The sequence below is a fragment of the Protomyctophum bolini genome (assembly GCF_963924005.1).
Source record: "Protomyctophum bolini genome assembly, chromosome: 24".
Taxonomy (NCBI): domain Eukaryota; kingdom Metazoa; phylum Chordata; class Actinopteri; order Myctophiformes; family Myctophidae; genus Protomyctophum; species Protomyctophum bolini.
The window spans coordinates 6,790,009-6,812,421 of NC_137885.1; the positions used below are offsets into that span (position 1 = coordinate 6,790,009).

Genomic DNA, 22,413 nt, shown 5'->3' on the forward strand with positions numbered 1-22,413 from the left:
ACTGGTACTCAATTCAATTCAAAGGGCTTTATTGGCATGAGAAAACATACGTTAACATTGCCAAAGCAGAAAGAACATACTGGTGCTCATTGACGTCACATAGGTTAACCACACATATACAGTAGGTGAACACGCATATACCTGTACTTCATACGAATATGAAAATGTGTAGATGTATTGGTCAAAAGGTATATTTGAATGTGTATGCTATATACACAAAAAATATGCTCTCCCCAAATATAATGTCTTAATTGTAAAAGTGATCAGACTGTTCCTGGTTCTCTCTCTCTCCGCTAGACTGTGAATCCCATCTTGATTCTGGCCCTGGTTCCCATCGTGGACAGCTGCATCTATCCTCTTATTGCCAAGTGCAAGCTCAACTTCACGTGAGTTAATTCCTTGTGTCTTTAGGGAATGAAGCACTAGTCATTGTTCAAGTTGCCGTGTCAATGTAAATAAATAAACGTGTGTGTGTGTGTGTGTGTGTGTGTGTGTGTGCTCGTGTGTGCTCGTGTGTGCGTGCGTCCAATACAGTCCGTTGAAGAGAATGACCGTGGGGATGATGCTGGCTGCTCTCGCTTTTGTTATTGCTGCCGTCGTACAGATCGATATTGATGTGAGTATAGGTCCACTGAGACACATCACTCGCACAGTCCAGGACCGTCTCGGATGGAAATGACGTTCGCACGTGCGCGGCTTCAACTTCCAGCGTCGGCACGAACAAAATGGAAAACAATTACCGACGCTGCAAGTTGAAGCCATTTCCATCCACCAGTTGTCTTAAAAACCCGGAAGAGAGACGCCTGCTCTCCGCGCTTCCTTGCTGCTTCTTCGTGCGTATATATGCCCACTCTCTCTCTCTCTCTCTCTCTCTCTCAAGAAGGAACTTGACATTAGAGGGCCTTGCAAACAGGGAGCGATAAAACGCGCATATCGTTCATTTTCAATGAGACCTGCAGTCGCGGTGCGACAACGCAAGTGTATTTACGTGAGTGCGGTCCCGTGAATTTGTCGCGCGCGTGCTCGTTGCGTGCACACGCCCGCGACTCACCAGACCTGGATTCCGTTTAGCTTTTTTGTTTTACGCTAGCGTTGTTGCGCCCCTCTTCAACAGACCTGGAGGAGACCTAGTGTTGATCCAGGCAACGACGTGTGCGTTCCTCGCACTGCGACGCGTCGTGAGCTTGTAGATCGACTATTTTCAGCAATGTAAAAAACAGTCATTACGACAGAATCAAGGCCCGCCAGAAGGCATTTTAGTCGACTAAATCAACTGTAGATTTAGTCGACTAAAATCCTATGATATTTAATCAACTAAAACTAGACTAACACTAAAATGTGACTAAAACTAAATGAAAGCTATTCAAGAGACTACGACTAAAACTAAAATCCAAATGTGCTGCCAAAATCACCACTGCATCTTGTCATCTCTGTGTTCTTCTAGTTAACCTGACATCTTGTCATCTCTGTGTTCTTCTAGTTAACCTGACATCTTGTCATCTCTGTGTTCTTCTAGTTAACCTGACATCTTGTCATCTCTGTGTTATTCTAGTTCACCTGACATCTTGTCATCTCTGTGTTCTTCTTGTTCACCTGACATCTTGTCATCTCTGTGTTCTTCTAGTTAACCTGACATCTTGTCATCTCTGTGTTCTTCTTGTTCACCTGACATCTTGTCATCTCTGTGTTCTTCTTGTTCACCTGACATCTTGTCATCTCTGTGTTCTTCTTGTTAACCTGACATCTTGTCATCTCTGTGTTCTTCTGGTTAACCTGACATCTTGTCATCTCTGTGTTCTTCTTGTTCACCTGACATCTTGTCATCTCTGTGTTCTTCTAGTTAACCTGACATCTTGTCATCTCTGTGTTCTTCTAGTTAACCTGACATCTTGTCATCTCTGTGTTCTTCTTGTTCACCTGACATCTTGTCATCTCTGTGTTCTTCTAGTTAACCTGACATCTTGTCATCTCTGTGTTCTTCTAGTTAACCTGACATCTTGTCACCTCTGTGTTCTTCTAGTTAACCTGACATCTTGTCATCTCTGTGTTCTTCTTGTTCACCTGACATCTTGTCATCTCTGTGTTCTTCTAGTTAACCTGACATCTTGTCATCTCTGTGTTCTTCTTGTTAACCTGACATCTTGTCATCTCTGTGTTCTTCTAGTTAACCTGACATCTTGTCATCTCTGTGTTCTTCTAGTTAACCTGACATCTTGTCATCTCTGTGTTCTTCTGGTTAACCTGACATCTTGTCATCTCTGTGTTCTTCTTGTTAACCTGACATCTTGTCATCTCTGTGTTCTTCTGGTTAACCTGACATCTTGTCATCTCTGTGTTCTTCTGGTTAACCTGACATCTTGTCATCTCTGTGTTCTTCTGGTTAACCTGACATCTTGTCATCTCTGTGTTCTTCTTGTTAACCTGACATCTTGTCATCTCTGTGTTCTTCTAGTTAACCTGACATCTTGTCATCTCTGTGTTCTTCTTGTTAACCTGACATGTTGTCATCTCTGTGTTCTTCTAGTTCACCTGACATATTGTCATCTCTGTGTTCTTCTATTTAACCTGACATCTTGTCATCTCTGTGTTCTTCTAGTTAACCTGACATCTTGTCATCTCTGTGTTCTTCTAGTTAACCTGACATCTTGTCATCTCTGTGTTCTTCTAGTTAACCTGACATCTTGTCATCTCTGTGTTCTTCTAGTTAACCTGACATCTTATCATCTCTGTGTTCTTCTTGTTCACCTGACATCTTGTCATCTCTGTGTTCTTCTTGTTAACCTGACATCTTGTCATCTCTGTGTTCTTCTAGTTAACCTGACATCTTGTCATCTCTGTGTTCTTCTTGTTCACCTGACATCTTGTCATCTCTGTGTTCTTCTAGTTAACCTGACATCTTGTCATCTCTGTGTTCTTCTAGTTAACCTGACATCTTGTCATCTCTGTGTTCTTCTTGTTAACCTGACATGTTGTCATCTCTGTGTTCTTCTAGTTCACCTGACATATTGTCATCTCTGTGTTCTTCTATTTAACCTGACATCTTGTCATCTCTGTGTTCTTCTAGTTAACCTGACATCTTGTCATCTCTGTGTTCTTCTTGTTAACCTGACATCTTGTCATCTCTGTGTTCTTCTTGTTAACCTGACATCTTGTCATCTCTGTGTTCTTCTAGTTAACCTGACATCTTGTCATCTCTGTGTTCTTCTAGTTAACCTGACATCTTGTCATCTCTGTGTTCTTCTAGTTAACCTGACATCTTGTCATCTCTGTGTTCTTCTAGTTAACCTGACATCTTGTCATCTCTGTGTTCTTCTAGTTAACCTGACATCTTGTCATCTCTGTGTTCTTCTTGTTAACCTGACATCTTGTCATCTCTGTGTTCTTCTTGTTAACCTGACATCTTGTCATCTCTGTGTTCTTCTTGTTAACCTGACATCTTGTCATCTCTGTGTTCTTCTTGTTAACCTGACATCTTGTCATCTCTGTGTTCTTCTTGTTAACCTGACATCTTGTCATCTCTGTGTTCTTCTAGTTAACCTGACATCTTGTCATCTCTGTGTTCTTCTAGTTAACCTGAAATCTTGTCATCTCTGTGTTCTTCTAGTTAACCTGACATCTTGTCATCTCTGTGTTCTTCTTGTTAACCTGACATCTTGTCATCTCTGTGTTCTTCTAGTTAACCTGACATCTTGTCATCTCTGTGTTCTTCTTGTTAACCTGACATGTTGTCATCTCTGTGTTCTTCTAGTTCACCTGACATATTGTCATCTCTGTGTTCTTCTATTTAACCTGACATCTTGTCATCTCTGTGTTCTTCTAGTTAACCTGACATCTTGTCATCTCTGTGTTCTTCTTGTTAACCTGACATCTTGTCATCTCTGTGTTCTTCTTGTTAACCTGACATCTTGTCATCTCTGTGTTCTTCTAGTTAACCTGACATCTTGTCATCTCTGTGTTCTTCTAGTTAACCTGACATCTTGTCATCTCTGTGTTCTTCTAGTTAACCTGACATCTTGTCATCTCTGTGTTCTTCTAGTTAACCTGACATCTTGTCATCTCTGTGTTCTTCTAGTTAACCTGACATCTTGTCATCTCTGTGTTCTTCTTGTTAACCTGACATCTTGTCATCTCTGTGTTCTTCTTGTTAACCTGACATCTTGTCATCTCTGTGTTCTTCTTGTTAACCTGACATCTTGTCATCTCTGTGTTCTTCTTGTTAACCTGACATCTTGTCATCTCTGTGTTCTTCTTGTTAACCTGACATCTTGTCATCTCTGTGTTCTTCTAGTTAACCTGACATCTTGTCATCTCTGTGTTCTTCTAGTTAACCTGAAATCTTGTCATCTCTGTGTTCTTCTAGTTAACCTGACATCTTGTCATCTCTGTGTTCTTCTTGTTAACCTGACATCTTGTCATCTCTGTGTTCTTCTTGTTAACCTGACATCTTGTCATCTCTGTGTTCTTCTTGTTAACCTGACATCTTGTCATCTCTGTGTTCTTCTTGTTAACCTGACATCTTGTCATCTCTGTGTTCTTTTAGTTAACCTGACATCTTGTCATCTCTGTGTTCTTCTAGTTAACCTGACATCTTGTCATCTCTGTGTTCTTCTAGTTAACCTGACATCTTGTCATCTCTGTGTTCTTTTAGTTAACCTGACATCTTGTCATCTCTGTGTTCTTCTAGTTAACCTGACATCTTGTCATCTCTGTGTTCTTCTAGTTAACCTGACATCTTGTCATCTCTGTGTTCTTCTAGTTAACCTGACATCTTGTCATCTCTGTGTTCTTCTTGTTAACCTGACATCTTGTCATCTCTGTGTTCTTCTAGTTAACCTGACATCTTGTCATCTCTGTGTTCTTCTGGTTAACCTGACATCTTGTCATCTCTGTGTTCTTCTAGTTAACCTGACATCTTGTCATCTCTGTGTTCTTCTAGTTAACCTGACATCTTGTCATCTCTGTGTTCTTCTAGTTAACCTGACATCTTGTCATCTCTGTGTTCTTCTAGTTAACCTGACATCTTGTCATCTCTGTGTTCTTCTAGTTAACCTGACATCTTGTCATCTCTGTGTTCTTCTAGTTAACCTGACATCTTGTCATCTCTGTGTTCTTCTAGTTAACCTGACATCTTGTCATCTCTGTGTTCTTCTAGTTAACCTGACATCTTGTCATCTCTGTGTTCTTCTAGTTAACCTGACATCTTGTCATCTCTGTGTTCTTCTGGTTAACCTGACATCTTGTCATCTCTGTGTTCTTCTAGTTAACCTGACATCTTGTCATCTCTGTGTTCTTCTAGTTAACCTGACATCTTGTCATCTCTGTGTTCTTCTAGTTAACCTGACATCTTGTCATCTCTGTGTTCTTCTAGTTAACCTGACATCTTGTCATCTCTGTGTTCTTCTAGTTAACCTGACATCTTGTCATCTCTGTGTTCTTCTAGTTAACCTGACATCTTGTCATCTCTGTGTTCTTCTTGTTAACCTGACATCTTGTCATCTCTGTGTTCTTCTAGTTAACCTGACATCTTGTCATCTCTGTGTTCTTCTAGTTAACCTGACATCTTGTCATCTCTGTGTTCTTCTAGTTAACCTGACATCTTGTCATCTCTGTGTTCTTCTGGTTAACCTGACATCTTGTCATCTCTGTGTTCTTCTAGTTAACCTGACATCTTGTCATCTCTGTGTTCTTCTAGTTAACCTGACATCTTGTCATCTCTGTGTTCTTCTAGTTAACCTGACATCTTGTCATCTCTGTGTTCTTCTAGTTAACCTGACATCTTGTCATCTCTGTGTTCTTCTAGTTAACCTGACATCTTGTCATCTCTGTGTTCTTCTAGTTAACCTGACATCTTGTCATCTCTGTGTTCTTCTAGTTAACCTGACATCTTGTCATCTCTGTGTTCTTCTAGTTAACCTGACATCTTGTCATCTCTGTGTTCTTCTAGTTAACCTGACATCTTGTCATCTCTGTGTTCTTCTAGTTAACCTGACATCTTGTCATCTCTGTGTTCTTCTGGTTAACCTGACATCTTGTCATCTCTGTGTTCTTCTAGTTAACCTGACATCTTGTCATCTCTGTGTTCTTCTAGTTAACCTGACATCTTGTCATCTCTGTGTTCTTCTAGTTAACACCTGACATCTTGTCATCTGTGTGTTCTTCTCTGTCAGACAACTCTCCCTAAGTTCCCGTCCGGTGAAGCAGCGCAGGTGAAGTACATCAACATGATGGATGGTTCGACGGACATCAAGGCCGGTGACAGGGAACCCATGCTAATAGGCTCCTTCATGGTAAATATAGAACAGTGCTTCTCAAACTCTTTCATGTCAAGGACCCCCACTTTTATTATAATTTTTTTTAATATATTTTTTATCCCACGATTTTGTAACCCATTTTTCAACCCTGTGCCAATCATCTACTGTGATCCTGGGCTCTACACACCCTCCACCAACCTGGGGAGAGCAACGGACTTAACTCATGCTCCCTTCATGCCTGAGTGTCCAAGTTGCTCCTTTACACCTGACAGGGGGGAGTTTCCCTGGTTGGACGTAGCGCGTAGAAGGAACACGTTATTCCAACCAGTTCCTGTCCCCTCCATCAGGCGCCCCGGCTGGCCAGGGGGAGGCAGTTTAGAGACCAAGATTACTGCATGTTTTTGTGAGGGTACCTACCCTAGGGGACACGGGGAGAACATGCAAACTCCACACAGAAAGGCCCTTTCGCCAACCCCGCCTTCGGGTATGGGCACTGATGACGCGGAGGAGGAAACACGCCGCCAGCACCCACAGTGCCCCGAGCGGGCACTGTGGGTTTTTCATGTATTTGCCCACGGACCCCCATTTGAAAAGGATATGCCAGGGAAACTCCATAAGAGAAGATTTTTTATGGCTCTAGCACTGTGATTATCAACCATTTTAATTTCAAGGACCCCCAGTTTGACATGCATTAGTACAATTAGTACAATTATTTGAAAACTTTATAGTTACTAGTTACTTTTACTTGTAACGAAGTATAGTTCTACATTGCAGTATCGATACTTTTACTTCAGTAAAACAAATTGAGTACTTTGTTCCACCACTGTTGTGTTCTGCTCCTCTCCTCAGTCCACAGAAGAATACCTGACCTTAGGACCAACCGTTTGACCTCTCTGTTTCTTCAGTCCACAGAAGAATACCTGACCTTAGGACCAACCGTTTGACCTCTCTGTTTCTTCAGTCCACAGAAGAATACCTGACCTTAGACAAACCGTTTGACCTCTCTGTTTCTTTAGTCCACAGAAGAATACCTGACCTTCGACAAACCATTTGACCTCTCTGTTTCCTCAGTCCACAGAAGAATACCTGACCTTAGGACCAACCGTTTGACCTCTCTGTTTCTTCAGTCCACAGAAGAATACCTGACCTTCGACCAACCGTTTGACCTCTCTGTTTCCTCAGTCCACAGAAGAATACCTGACCTTAGGACCAACCGTTTGACCTCTCTGTTTCCTCAGTCCACAGAAGAATACCTGACCTTAGGACCAACCGTTTGACCTCTCTGTTTCTTCAGTCCACAGAAGAATACCTGACCTTCGACCAACCGTTTGACCTCTCTGTTTCCTCAGTCCACAGAAGAATACCTGACCTTAGGACCAACCGTTTGACCTCTCTGTTTCCTCAGTCCACAGAAGAATACCTGACCTTAGGACCAACCGTTTGACCTCTCTGTTTCCTCAGTCCACAGAAGAATACCTGACCTTAGGACCAACCGTTTGACCTCTCTGTTTCCTCAGTCCACAGAAGAATACCTGACCTTCGACAAACCGTTTGACCTCTCTGTTTCTTCAGTCCACAGAAGAATACCTGACCTTAGGACCAACCGTTTGACCTCTCTGTTTCTTCAGTCCACAGAAGAATACCTGACCTTCGACCAACCGTTTGACCTCTCTGTGACCTCGGGAAACTCCACCACCATCATCCCAGGAGTGGAACTACAAGACGGCAAGCGACAGACCAGCATCATCTTCACCAATATTACCACTACCACCACTACGGTAAAGTATCTTTAAGATGGACGACACTGCCGCCAATATTACCACTACCCCTATTACCACCACTACGGTAAAGTATCTTTAAGATCGACGACACTGCCGGCAATATTATTACCACTACCACTATTACCACCACTACGGTAAAGTATCTTTAAGATGGAAGACACTGCCGCCAATATTACCACTACCACTATTACCACCACTACGGTAAAGTATCTTTAAGATGGAAGACACTGCCGCCAATATTACCACTACCACTATTACCACCACTACGGTAAAGTATCTTTAAGATGGAAGACACTGCCGCCAATATTACCACTACCACTATTACCACCACTACGGTAAAGTATCTTTAAGATGGACGACACTGCCGCCAATATTACCACTACCACTATTACCACCACTACGGTAAAGTATCTTTAAGATGGAAGACACTGTGTGTGAATGTGGGAAGTGAGGACGCTGGGGTCGGCTGTTCGCCGTAAAGCGCTTTGAGCACTTGGAAAAGTGCAAATCATTATTATTATTATAGTAAGACGCGTCTACTGGAGCACTGAATGCTCTGATTAAACGTGATTTTGTCCATTCGAATCCGCAAACCTGTGTGACAAATGAAACTCTCTCTTTGTCTCTTGATGTTAATCCCTTGATCTTTCCTTGTTGTTCTCTGTCTCACCATGCAGTTTCTAGACCTGTCAGCCAAGCCAGAGCAGGGCAACAATGCAATCAGGCAAGTGCAAAAACTCTCATATACTGTGTTGTCAGAGACAATATTATCCACAATATACTGAGACTAAATATACTGACAATTTCGTCAACAACCAATAACTAGACTAAAATGTTAGGAAGGGACTAGTGGACAATAGATCCAGTATAAGTCATTTTGCACTTGGTTGCATGGTGAAAATAGCAGATCTACAAGCGCTGCGACTCGTTGGCTTGTAGATCGGCTATTTTCAGCTTGTGAAAAAAAAACAGTCATTACTAACTAAAACTAGACTAATGCTGAAACATTACGGGTGACTATACAATGTGACTGAAACTAAATGAAAACTATTCAAGAAACTATGACTAAAACTAAAATCTAAATTTGCTGCCAAAAACAACACTGTACTGTAGTGCTTTGTTTGGGACGGAACACACTCACAGGTGTCCTTTTCACTGAGGTTACTCTAGCATTGTCTAGGGTCTTCTAGGCCCACGTACGGCTCCCAGCGTGAGGGTGTTCCAGGGGTCCCCACCTTAATGATAGTTACAGTAGGAACCCTTATGGGTCTGTGACTCTGTGTAATAATGGTAACGGGTCCATTTGGTACTCCATTTGTACACTCTCTCGGGAGTTAAATTAACATTGATTTTACAATATAAATTGGGGTCTCAGAGATAGAAATGCCATTAAATGGGGGGTCCGTAGACTAATAGACTAACTGGAAAATTAAACGGGTTGATAATCACTGCTAGAGCTGTAACAATCTTCTCTTATGCGGGTCCCTGGCAATATCTCTTCAAATGGTCTGCGGGCTAATTAGTTGGGGGTCCTAGACATGAAAAAGTTTTGAACCACCGCTCTAGGCAATGCTATGTTTGTTAAAAAAAAAAAAAAAAAACGTCTCACGTTTTCATCAATCAGCATCACTGAGTTGTATGATTAGGATAATGATGATATTTTGAGTGACACGTTTTCAAAGAAGTGCTGTCACTGTCACGTACTGCATGCGCTGACTGTACTGAGCCAGAGTGTGTCGTGTAATTTCATCACCTTACACTGACTAATTAAATCTACTTTAAGACAAAAAGGCTTGAGCAAACGGCAGGCTGTAGTCAAAAGCACCGGACGATCAGTTGAATGAAAAACCAGGCAGAGAGGTGAACTGAAGTGTAGAGTCGACCATTTATTGCAACAAAAGCCAAGACAGAGACCAAGACAGAGAGCTTCGCCTTAGACCCTCATGAGCCTGGAGCTCAAGGCTCCAGTACTGACCACTGGCTGTGGCCAGTCAAGACTTCCCTGTAACCCTCAGAGTACAGGTATTAAGTACAGTTTCTCAAACTAAGGTGAAAATGTAGGCGTGTTCACTGTTCCTCTGAAAACCCATTGATTCACCATATGCCAATTCTATTGTTATACAAATTGTAGCAGTCCACAGACAGTACCGTAAACAACCCCTCTGACACCCTGATTTTGAATGACAAAGGCAGGCCCTGCAGACAGAGTGACTGCAGATGGTTAAGACAGACAGTTGACTTATTTAACATCACCTTAGCACAGTGACCAAATGTATAGTCGAAACATTTGAACATAGCTTATATATGCATATCATGAAATATGGATACCACATGTGCTCAGTACAGTAAACACACAGTATCGTGGTATAAAGATCAACTTTTGGTTTGTCGACAAATTCTCTCCCTCCAGATTTGTGAACGGTGTTCTTGCCGATTTGAACGTCACCGTGGGAGAGGAGATATTTCCGTTCATCAACTACATGAACATGTCGGAGTACAGGCTGTTACCCAAGGGCCTGTAAGTTTACACCAGCATCCAAGTTTACACCAGCATACACCAGAATCACGATTCCTCTATATATCATTACACCTCTCACAGAATCACGATTCCTCTATATATCATTACACCTTGTAAGAGACGTTTTGAAATGAGAATACTATCCACCTGTTGGCTGTCCGTCAGAGGACCTATTCTTACAGGAGGCCAATGTCTGACCATGTTTGACCACTACTGACCACACCTTCAATGTATTTTCTGCTCTCATGTGTGTATAAAGGAGAGCAATGTATAGGGCTCAGGAGGCTTGCATGCGTGCAGTCTCCCTGGGCTCGTGATCCCTTGTATTAAATAGTATCATTGTTTCATGCCACTCTCTGCCCTGTGTATTTCTTAATGACTCTGATTTGAGTTCTAAAAATATCTTTGACAATTATGGCGCTGTGTGAGCACGGTTTTTCCACTGTCCGTCAGCATTCTCTTTTTCAGGATATAGCGCTGTAGATATGAATCTGGGTTGCTGATCGACAGGGATAACACCAAAACGGACTTTGGGGTAAGAGTGGTTTGACTCAATGTTTAATTTAGGGTTTCGTATTTTAAAAGTTGTGTCATTACAGATACAACCGTACAAGATACTAGCACTCTACGGTGACATTTCCTTTATCAAAGTATTTTGATAATACATGTCTTGGCTATAAGGCCATGTGGTAGTAGTAATCCACTCTAAGGTGACATTTCCGTTATCAATTTATTTGGTACACATGTCTGGCTCAAGGCCGAATGGTAGTAGTAATCCATTCTAAAGGTGACATTTCCGTTATCAAGTTATTTGGTACACATGTCTGGCTTAAGGCCGTATGGTATTAATAGTCCATACTAAAGGGTGACATTTCCCTTATCAATTGTATTGGTAAATATGTTTGGTGACATTTCCTTTTATTATTAAGTATTTTGATAATATATGTCTTGGCTATAAGGCCATGTGGTATTAATAATCCACTCTGGGCTAGAAGTCCTTTATCAGTATATCACTGGCATAAATAAATAGGCTAGAAGTCCTTTATCAGCATATCACTGGGATAAGTAAGCAGGTTATAATCCTTTATCGGTATATGACTGGTGTAAATCAACTGAAGTCCATAGTTATGTTGCGCATATAATCGATATACCGATGTAACATCTCGATCATTAAAACAGGGACAAAGGAAAATAGGCGTGATATTGAACTACACGTTTAAATAATTATCTTCACATTACAGACGATATAATTAATACGTTAGCAGTAATGTAAAGTGAATATAATTGCAGATGTCGGAGCTCGTAAAATAGAACAGGATCAAAATCGTTGTCCAGTAGCAAGCGAAAAATGAAGCCCGTATAGTTAGGCATTTATATAAAAAAAAACTAAATAAAATGTCAATGGGATGGAGCAAGTAGGAATATCATACAAATAGCGTCCACTAAAATTCTCTGTCATTTCTCTCCGGGTGGGACCGACAAGCTCACCGGGGAGGTCAAAGGAGAATTGTGAGACAGCAAATTGTATGAGATTAATTCATAGGTTCTGTGCGTAAGACTCGAGCAGCTGAGTATGAATGTGTAATGTAGAATGTACATCTACGTATGAATGAACGAAAATACTATTTTGTAAAAATCAATGATGATCCTATAGTATAGTTGTGGCATTTTGAACAAAATAGTATAAAGAATGTATTCCTGGTATTCAGCCAGGAATAGCACTTTCCATGGTGTCACCACAAAGAGTGAAGGGACAGCAGTGTAACCTTGTTGACATGTGTCAAGCAGGATAGCAGAGCAGTAGGTAGGAAATGGTTCAAATTCAAGTAGTCAAAGTAATTGACTAACAGCAACATGATTAACTAATTATTTTGGCCATATAGTATGCTATTAGTCTTATCATAAATGTGATGACAGTATAGCAATGTTCCAGTGTTATGGCTGGTTAGGAAAGGTGAAGCAAGGGAAAAAATATATATGTATATGTATATATATATATATATATATGTATGTATATATAGTATTCCATATAGAATAAGGTAATGTGTGTAACTATCATCATATTTTTACCTAGTCAAGACGGGAACCCCTGTGTGTTTTTCCTGGGAGATTTCCCGTTTTGTTTTGTTACTATACAGAATATATCATTGTGCATTTTTGAGAAATACTAGAAGGTCCTTAGGGAACCTAAAGTCAGATTTAGCTAAATGGACATTTGTCAGGATAGGCAGTGTAGAGATTCCTTCACCCCCATCCTCCATAGCAGCTGTCCTGAGTGGCCACACACCAGATGAGATGAGGCAAGCAAGGAGGATTTTTGGGTGAGTGTTAATGAGTCTAGTATTAAGTTCAGTGTTTTACAGCATTACAGGAGAAAGTTTCTAAGATGTATTACGTAATCACTATAAGTATACTCTGTAACAAGTAATTGTAGAATTCAAACATAGGCTTACTTGAGTAAATTGATATTAGTTGTGGCTATATTTAAGAAACCCTTTCAATTTAGCAGATCAACAAGCTCACAAAAGTGTGCCCATGGAGAACAGATATTTCGACATGGCTAAAATGTATGAAGGACTGGAGTATGTGGGTTGGGACTATTTAATTGAGCGCGAGACGCAGTCCCACCTAAATATACTAATAGGTCCATCCATTAGGGATAATGAAATTGGAATTGTGTTGGTCATATATGAACAAGCAGAAACTTGAGTTACCACATTGGAGTATTGAGTAATGGTATTATATGAACCTAAAGTGAAACGTGCGGAACTCTTACATGAGTCTTAATAGCAGAGTTGATTTACCAGACATAGAAATGAATAGTACTGTGTTTTTGCGTAACCTGTTTATTGTTGAACCACTGATAACACTACCTATCACATCGCACAGTTGCTAAAGAGAGGTCAATACAAGCCACATGCACAGTCAGTAGACTGTCCTGTACTTGGATTTCTGAACAATATCTGCATGTGTTGGTTTGGGGCCCAACACGGCAGGAAATGGCAGGAAATGACATTTTGGGAACAAGGACATGTGAGTGACAGCGTGCACTCGGACAGATGAACAATGGACCATGGGCTTGATGAACTAATGATTGTTTTTTTCTTTTCATGTGATTGAACACTGAGCGTCTCGGGGGCGATGTGCGGTTGTGGTGGTGGTGTGTCGGTGATCTCACAATGAGTGGGTGAGTAAAAGTGGCTTATGAGCCAAGTGTGCTATTTCCGCTACGATACATGCCTAAATTAAGCAGTTTCGAGACACAGGTAACAAGACACTCTCCTTCAAGGGGGGGGGGTCATTGAGCTTGTGAGCTGAGGTGACCGTATAGTTTTATATACTGGTACTTCTGGTAGTAGGCTGACACTAGGTGACATTTGACATTTTTAGGGAATATACTTTTGATTCAATGTGGAGTATGTAGTGCTGGCTTGTAAATATGACCATACCATTTTCCTATAGTAAATAATCTAATCAGAAAATGGAATTAAAGTTGATCCTGATGTGAATAAATATCAAGGAACAGATAGTTTTAAAAGGCATAATGATTTCTTGAGAGGAACCAAAAATGTAGGGGCCTATATAAGATTAGTAGATTACGCTCAAATCAGAAACCCCTACAGCCCAAAAGGGGATGTGATTTTGTGCAGAGTGGTCAATTGCCACGCAGATATAACATGCAAATAGTGGTCTGTAGTCAGAGGCAAGTTCGACTCTACAGATTGACTTAAGTATAGGTAGATTAGAAATGCGTAAACGATATTGTACCTTTAAATAAAAATGGATAATGTACAACGGTAAAGAACATTAAGAGATATGTCATTTTTGGGATACGAAAGATTTAAAATCGTCTGCAGACTAGAGTATTCCTATTTAAGTGGCCTTGCCGAGCCATGAGGCCCATAGTAAGAGCCCATCTCCTGTTTCTGTAGCGTGAGGCAACTTGATGTATAAGTACACCCCCTGGACATGACACTAGTATGTCGCAGGGATTGAACCCCAGTCCAGCCCTTGATGCTGAGTGTCAAGCAGGGCAGCACTGGGTCCCATTTTTAGAATCTTTGATTGACCTGGCCGGGGGTCGAGCTGTGACCTCCCAGTCTCAGGGCGGTCAGCCGGACACTTTGTCCACAAGGCCACTGAGCTGGTCATTGTTTTAGTTTTTAGGTAACTGGTTTTAAATTACGTGAGAGGCTCATAGCATGACATCATGTCACTTAAGTAACAGGTGTCCGTGCTGGACACCCCGGTGATTCAGTCTGTAAGATGCGACTCCTTATAAGTCAAAGGGATTTATGAGTCCCACTTCAACAGCAAGGCGTTCTAGAAGTCACCTCAGGTGTTAGATTTAACAGTCGATGTTGCATTGCAAACAGTCTGTGACTGTCATGTTTCCCTATGGGATAAACAATGGTCAGAATACCTGCAATTGGATACTTGAATCCGATTTTGTCTGTATTACTTGTAGCAACAAATGCCAGTAACGTCAATTTTGAAAGTGAGAGCTTCGTCCTTGTAAGTAGAGTAAACTTGCAAAATATCCCAAGAAGGGGCGTAAACAGTTGTCACTTCCAGCTTGCATCCTTGTGTTAGACAGGGACTTTTCTATGCCATAACAGAAGGCAGCAAGCATGCTGATCAGTTCATTAAGACACATACACATTTGTAGGATAAGCTATGAGGCTCAATTTGAATTGGGTGTCTAGCTGATCATATAATTTGTCCCAGGAGGCCAAAGGTTTAGTTATGGATAATATCACTTATATTATCTATATAGAAAGCAGTAAATGGCCATTTATGATGATGTACAATAGAACACCCCTCATTTCGCAGGTGTGGTTGTTGTATTCTCTACTTGCCAGTTGAACGTTATGTTTTTGTGCAAGTTACAAGTCATGTAAATACTAGCGTTATTATTTTATCAATGAGAACATTAGAGGTGCCAACTTTCACAACCCACATGAGTGTGTGCAAAGTCTCTTGGTGTCATTAACGGTGTCAATTTTATAACTTTCGTTGTGACATTGTGACAGCATTGACCAGGTTGTTGACCATGGCTCCCTGTAGGCCTCAAACTCAAGGCCCGGGGCCAAATTAGGCCCATGAAGGAATTATCTTTGGGCCGTAGGATGATATTTAATTAGTATTAGAACTGGGCCTGTGGTATATTGCATGGACCACCATAATATTACAAGTCCCACAATGCACTGCGAGTGCATTGTCACGTATCGAGGGCCCACAAGCGCAATCATGCGTCTTCTCTTCACTATTGATCAGCAGTGAAAGTATATCACTTGTGGTCAACTTTCAGCTATACCCCTCTCTCCCCAAAGATGGGCCGTGTGTTGAAACACAGTCCGGCCCTCGACTTGTACCAATTTTACCAATTTTGGGCCCACTGTGTCAAGCTGTGAGGTTGCAATCTTGTAGATTTGTAAAGTCTTGTAAAGTTGATGATCTTGAGTGAGTTGATGATTTACGCAAATGAGGGGGGTGGAGGCAATCCGGTTTTAGTAAGTATTTTGTATTTTGGCCTGCAGGTCTGATCTACGGGAGAGAACTTGCAGATCAGCTATTTTCAATAAGCGAGATTTAACAGTTAAAAAACCACCAAATCTACATTGTGTTTTGTTTTGTTGATTTTTCTGTATTTATTCCTAGATGTTATCTTTCCGATTTGTTGTTTTCTAGATAATGTGAGATGAGTTTATTTGAAGTTAGGGAAAGAATTATGTAAATTAACAGTATCGGCTTAACGGTAGTCCTAAATATGTTTTAACATCCCATTAAGGTGGGATGACCAGATCCTAGGCATGCCATTAGAGGCGGATAAGGCCATGCCTTTCCAGCATAATTTATAATCTAGGCATGGCCCATTTTAGCTTATTGAATATCGCTCAGAATTAAGTGCATCGGTAGAAAGAACAGGGTTTTTAGAGATAGCAGATCCCAACTACAGGGCCAGATACGTATATGTATTATTGTGTATATATCCATGGAGGGTCTTTCCTCACCAATGTGCTCAGTCTGAGTCATGCAGCTGTCAATCAAACAGCTGACTTGACTCCTTCACACTGTCATGTAAACTGATACTCTGAGGGCATTCCCAGAGTGGAAAAAAGGAGAAAGTTACAGTTAGTGGTAATGGGTTGGTGGTGTTTTAAATAGCTTGATAATATTATCCCTAGCGATTGTGAGCAGTTCTCTCTGTCTGAATCAGAAATAAATGCTCACAAGGGGGGAACGCATAGGCTGATTTAATTAATTGCATAGGCTAGGTAATTTGATTCATTTAATAGGTATTGGAACATGTAGGTAATTTAATTAATTTGATAGGCAGTGGAACATTTAGATTTAATTCATTTTAAGTATTTGTAAATATTTTAATTATTTGTAAGTAAATTGGAGTGATTAGTGAAATAATTCATCATGTTTGATTTATTTGTAGCTTTGTACATGAGTAATTAGTAAACAGCAACATTAACTTGTCTCCATGAGGAGTTAGGTTTTGTTGGTGTCAATGGCACCTGGCCATTTATGCAGGCAACTTCAGTAAAAAGTAAGCTGAGTTTTGTGACTAGGCAACTTCAGTAAAAAGTGAGTTGAGTCTTGTGACTCAAGTACTGTCCTATTGGTTAGGCCACATGAGTTAGCTATGAGTGGGATCAAGGATGAATGACCCGGGTATGGTTGTGTGGTGTGTGTGATGTTTATTGAGTAGGCTTATAAGTGTTAAAATGTAAAATGTATCACTATGTGTAACATGTTATCTTTAGGTAAAATCATTGTAATGTAATGAAAATTGTTCCTTCCTACTTTCCAGGAAGTCACTGTTAATTCAATTGTTCCTGGGTGGCGAGGATGGCTGATGTAACAATCAGAGATGGCTCTAAATGTGTGACAATTTAATGAATATTATCTTTTTCCCATTGTGCACGGCATGGTTAATATGTTAATATTGACTAACTCACTAAAACCTTAGATTAACTTGTCTAGGAAGAGTTTGTGGTATTGTGATAAAAAAATGCAATTGCAGGAGGACATTACAAGGGAGAAATTAGTATCTGTCTAACACATTACGTCGACAAGGTAAGAAACCAATCCCACAAAAGAGACACGAATGTGTTACAGATCTCAGACATTATTGAAATATTCGGATTGGCATACTGAACTAGAAGTATAGTGTAATAATCTGATGAAATACTGTGTAAAGATTCAACAATGTGCAACATGTCTATAAAGTTAATAACTATAAAGGAGAGTTTTAACCAGAAATTGGACAACCATGATCAAGATAGGTCTTAAATAATTAGGAATTACCATCCGAGAAATTTATAGAACAAATGTTTTAGTATAGAGTGTAGGGTTTGTTTTGTTTTTTCCAGCTCTGAAATCCAGAGAAACATATCAGGAGATGTGTTTAAAAAAGGGAAAAAAACCCAAATGGAAACAAGGAGAACGCAATCTGGGTTTGTATGTTGGGTAAATATACACATACATTGACATTAGTCTACTGTTTTATGAAAACAATTAATGTAAAATAAATAATGATAATGAAATTAATTCTGTATAACCACCTTTTTAATCATGGTGGAAATAATTCAAGTGAACAAATAATGTGCACAAGGTGTTTTTTCCCCTCTATAGTTCTGAGGAACCTGACAGATATAAATATGTCACATGGGCTAGTGACACCCATCCGTGAAGTCACATCATCATGTCCATCCTACAAGGCTCCCAAGGCCGAAGGCCCACTCACATTCAACCCCGGTCACCCCCCAGTGACAGATGTGAGGAGAGCCAGATAAAGAAGGAATGCTGTGCCAACCATGGGGAAAAAGACTAGATGCCATGAAGCTACAACTTGTGACACAACGAACATTTGTGTGGAGGAAAACCATGCAACCACTATACACTTGAAGTGCTGGCTATATGAAGTGATCGCTCACAAAAGACAAATCGAGGATCGTAGGATTGGAATTTTCGCCCAAGAGAATGGGTTTTCGCCCCTACCAGCCATCAGAAGTGTCCTGAGTGTAATAAAACAAATGATCGTGTGACATTGGATACACTTGAATGTAAACCTTGCTCATTCCAGGATATAGTCCATATATGAAAGTCATCTTTTTGTAGTAAATTTGCATAGAGTATAGTATTTCATGTTCTTTGGTGTCAATTAATATTCATATTCATATAAATTAATATTTAGATTCATTGACAAAAAACTAAAAGGATGGAATGTAAGAGACGTTTTGAAATGAGAATACTATCCACCTGTTGGCTGTCCGTCAGAGGACCTATTCTTACAGGAGGCCAATGTCTGACCATGTTTGACCACTACTGACCACACCTTCAATGTATTTTCTGCTCTCATGTGTGTATAAAGGAGAGCAATGTATAGGGCTCAGGAGGCTTGCATGCGTGCAGTCTCCCTGGGCTCGTGATCCCTTGTATTAAATAGTATCATTGTTTCATGCCACTCTCTGCCCTGTGTATTTCTTAATGACTCTGATTTGAGTTCTAAAAATATCTTTGACAACCTCTCACAGAATCATGATTCCTCTATAGATCATTACACCTCTCATAGAATCACGATTCCTCTATATATCATTACACCTCTCACAGAATCATGATTCCTCTATATATCATTACACCTCTCACAGAATCACGATTCCTCTATATATCATTACACCTCTCACAGAATCACGATTCCTCTATATATCATTACACCTCTCATGATTCCTCTATATATCATTACACCTCTCACAGAATCATAATTCCTCTATATATCATTACACCTCTCACAGAATCACGATTCCTCTATATATCATTACACCTCTCACAGAATCACGATTCCTCTATATATCATTACACCTCTCACAGAATCACGATTCCTCATATCATTACACCTCTCACAGAATCACGATTCCTCTATATATCATTACACCTCTCACAGAATCACGATTCCTCTATATATCATTACACCTCTCACAGAATCACGATTCCTCTATATATCATTACACCTCTCATAGAATCTTTCATTGTATTTCAGGGCCGAGTTTAGGATCCAGAGTCGCGGGGGTCAAGTGTGTACCTTCACTCAGGAGTTTGGCATGGGCAGCTCCTACACTATGGTCATTCCCTCCAATGTAGCATTTGGGGGCGAAGTGAGTTACCTCGCACAATATGTTCTATGTCTCTTTGCTGACGAGTGACCTCACTCACTGCATGCTACGCTTCTGTCGCTTTACGGACGTGAATTACTTTGCTCACTGTGGCCCCCTTTTCCACCGGTTGGTTCCCAATGGGAACCGGTTCAGTTATTTTTGGTTTATTAGTCCATGAGCCAGAGCTCCAAAATTGGAACGTTAATTATTATGAATTGAGTGTGCAAAATCATACCTATATTAGATTGTCACCACCATGAAACTGCCCCAATTGAGTACTTACACGAAGACAATGATTTATTGTATTACACTTACACATTTTATATTTTTTTATATGCAAATGAGGCATTATGTAGGAAAATGTGCAAAATAATCGAAGATATGAAAAAGCTACTACTGTGGAAGGGTTATCATGTATTAATTTACTTGTATTGATCCTATAAACAATTTAATATAGGTCTAGTTTTCCCCACCAATGTTGTGGCTCTGGCTCATGGACTAAGAACCAAAAAGAGCTGAACCGGTTCCCATTGGGAACCAACCGGTAGAAAGGGGGTCTGTATGCTTCCATTCTCTGTCACTTCACTGACCCGTTACCTCGCTCACTGCACATTAACCCATTTAGACTTGAGGACGATTACGGTATGCAAATGTCTTCTAAATCCCGACAGTTTTTTGCAAAAAACATGCTTCTATGTCAGTGGTACATTTTCATGTCAAGGACCCCCAAAAATATATGTAATTGGCCGCCGACCCCCATCTGAAAAGATATGAGTTACAAACGTTCGCTCTGAAAGAATATATATTCAAAGATTTGTGCCCTCTTATGGGATTTCATGACGTGATGATGTGTCTGCGTGTCATGATGATGATGTGTCTGCGTGTCATGATGATAATGTGTCTGCGTGTCATGATGATGATGTGTCTGCATGTCATGATGATAATGTGTCTGCGTGTCATGATGATAATGTGTCTGCGTGTCATGATGATGATGTGTCTGCGTGTCATGATGTGATAATGTGTCTGCGTGTCATGATGATGATAATGTGTCTGCGTGTCATGATGATAATGTGTCTGCGTGTCATGATGATGATGTGTCTGCGTGTCATGATGATGATGTGTCTGCGTGTCATGATGATAATGTGTCTGCGTGTCATGATGTGATAATGTGTCTGCGTGTCATGATGATGATAATGTGTCTGCGTGTCATGATGATAATGTGTCTGCGTGTCATGATGATGATGTGTCTGCGTGTCATGATGATGATGTGTCTGCGTGTCATGATGATAATGTGTCTGCGTGTCATGATGATGATGTGTCTGCGTGTTCCAGTGCGAGGGCATCAGAGCCGTGAAGGACATCAACCCCAACACCGTCCACATGGCGTGGCAGATCCCGCAGTACTTCTTCATGACTGCAGGGGAGGTGGTTTTCTCCGTCACTGGCCTGGAGTTCTCCTACTCACAGGTGTGTGTTCCACACGTCCCCAAACTCTTCTCCCTTCTGGCTCCAAAACACACGTCCCCAAACTCTTCTCCCTTCTGGCTCCAAAACACACGTCCCCAAACTCTTCTCCCTTCTGGCTCCAAAACACACGTCCCCAAACTCTTCTCCCTTCTGGTTCCAAAACACACGTCCCCAAACTCTTCTCCCTTCTGGCTCCAAAACACACGACCCCAAACTCTTCTCCCTTCTGGCTCCAAAACACACGACCCCAAACTCTTCTCCCTTCTGGCTCCAAAACACACGTCCCCAAACTCTTCTCCCTTCTGGCTCCAAAACACACGTCCCCAAACTCTTCTCCCTTCTGGCTCCAAAACACACGTCCCCAAACTCTTCTCCCTTCTGGTTCCAAAACACACGTCCCCAAACTCTTCTCCCTTCTGGCTCCAAAACACACGTCCTTAAACTCTTCTCCCTTCTGACTCCAAAACACACGTCCCCAAACTCTTCTCCCTTCTGACTCCAAAACACACGTCCCCAAACTCTTCTCCCTTCTGGCTCCAAAACACACGTCCCCAAACTCTTCTCCCTTCTGGCTCCAAAACACACGTCCCCAAACTCTTCTCCCTTCTGGTTCCAAAACACACGTCCCCAAACTCTTCTCCCTTCTGGCTCCAAAACACACGTCCTTAAACTCTTCTCCCTTCTGACTCCAAAACACACGTCCCCAAACTCTTCTCCCTTCTGACTCCAAAACACACGTCCCCAAACTCTTCTCCCTTCTGGCTCCAAAACACACGTCCCCAAACTCTTCTCCCTTCTGGCTCCAAAACACACGTCCCCAAACTCTTCTCCCTTCTGGCTCCAAAACACACGTCCCCAAACTCTTCTCCCTTCTGACTCCAAAACACACGTCCCCAAACTCTTCTCCCTTCTGGCTCCAAAACACACGTCCCCAAACTCTTCTCCCTTCTGGCTCCAAAACACACGTCCCCAAACTCTTCTCCCTTTTGACTCCAAAACACACGTCCCCAAACTCTTCTCCCTTCCGACTCCAAAAACTATGGAATTCCACATCCCATTGCAATCAGAACGACAGATTCACTCCCAGTCTTCCGCCGCAGTCTGAAAACGCACCTCTTCAGACTCCATGTTAGACTCCATACTCGCCGTAGTACCTTGCCCTAGCCTCGACCTCCTACAGGCGTATAGTCAAAGTCTCAACTTTTATCATTTTTATGTAGACTTAGATA

General features: G+C 41.2%; 1 protein-coding gene across 1 annotated transcript in view; it reads left to right on the forward strand.

Moving 5' to 3' along the window:
* LOC308311709 (solute carrier family 15 member 1-like) overlaps positions 1–22,413 on the forward strand; it is a 41,736-nt gene that overhangs the window by 17,026 nt on the left and 2,297 nt on the right. The window contains exons 14-21 of the mRNA XM_080758495.1: positions 298–386; positions 535–616; positions 6,168–6,287; positions 7,880–8,029; positions 8,710–8,756; positions 10,443–10,550; positions 19,603–19,717; positions 21,050–21,184. Coding sequence (XP_080614621.1) covers positions 298–386; positions 535–616; positions 6,168–6,287; positions 7,880–8,029; positions 8,710–8,756; positions 10,443–10,550; positions 19,603–19,717; positions 21,050–21,184 — 846 coding nt within the window. The remainder of the gene's footprint in view (positions 1–297; positions 387–534; positions 617–6,167; positions 6,288–7,879; positions 8,030–8,709; positions 8,757–10,442; positions 10,551–19,602; positions 19,718–21,049; positions 21,185–22,413) is intronic.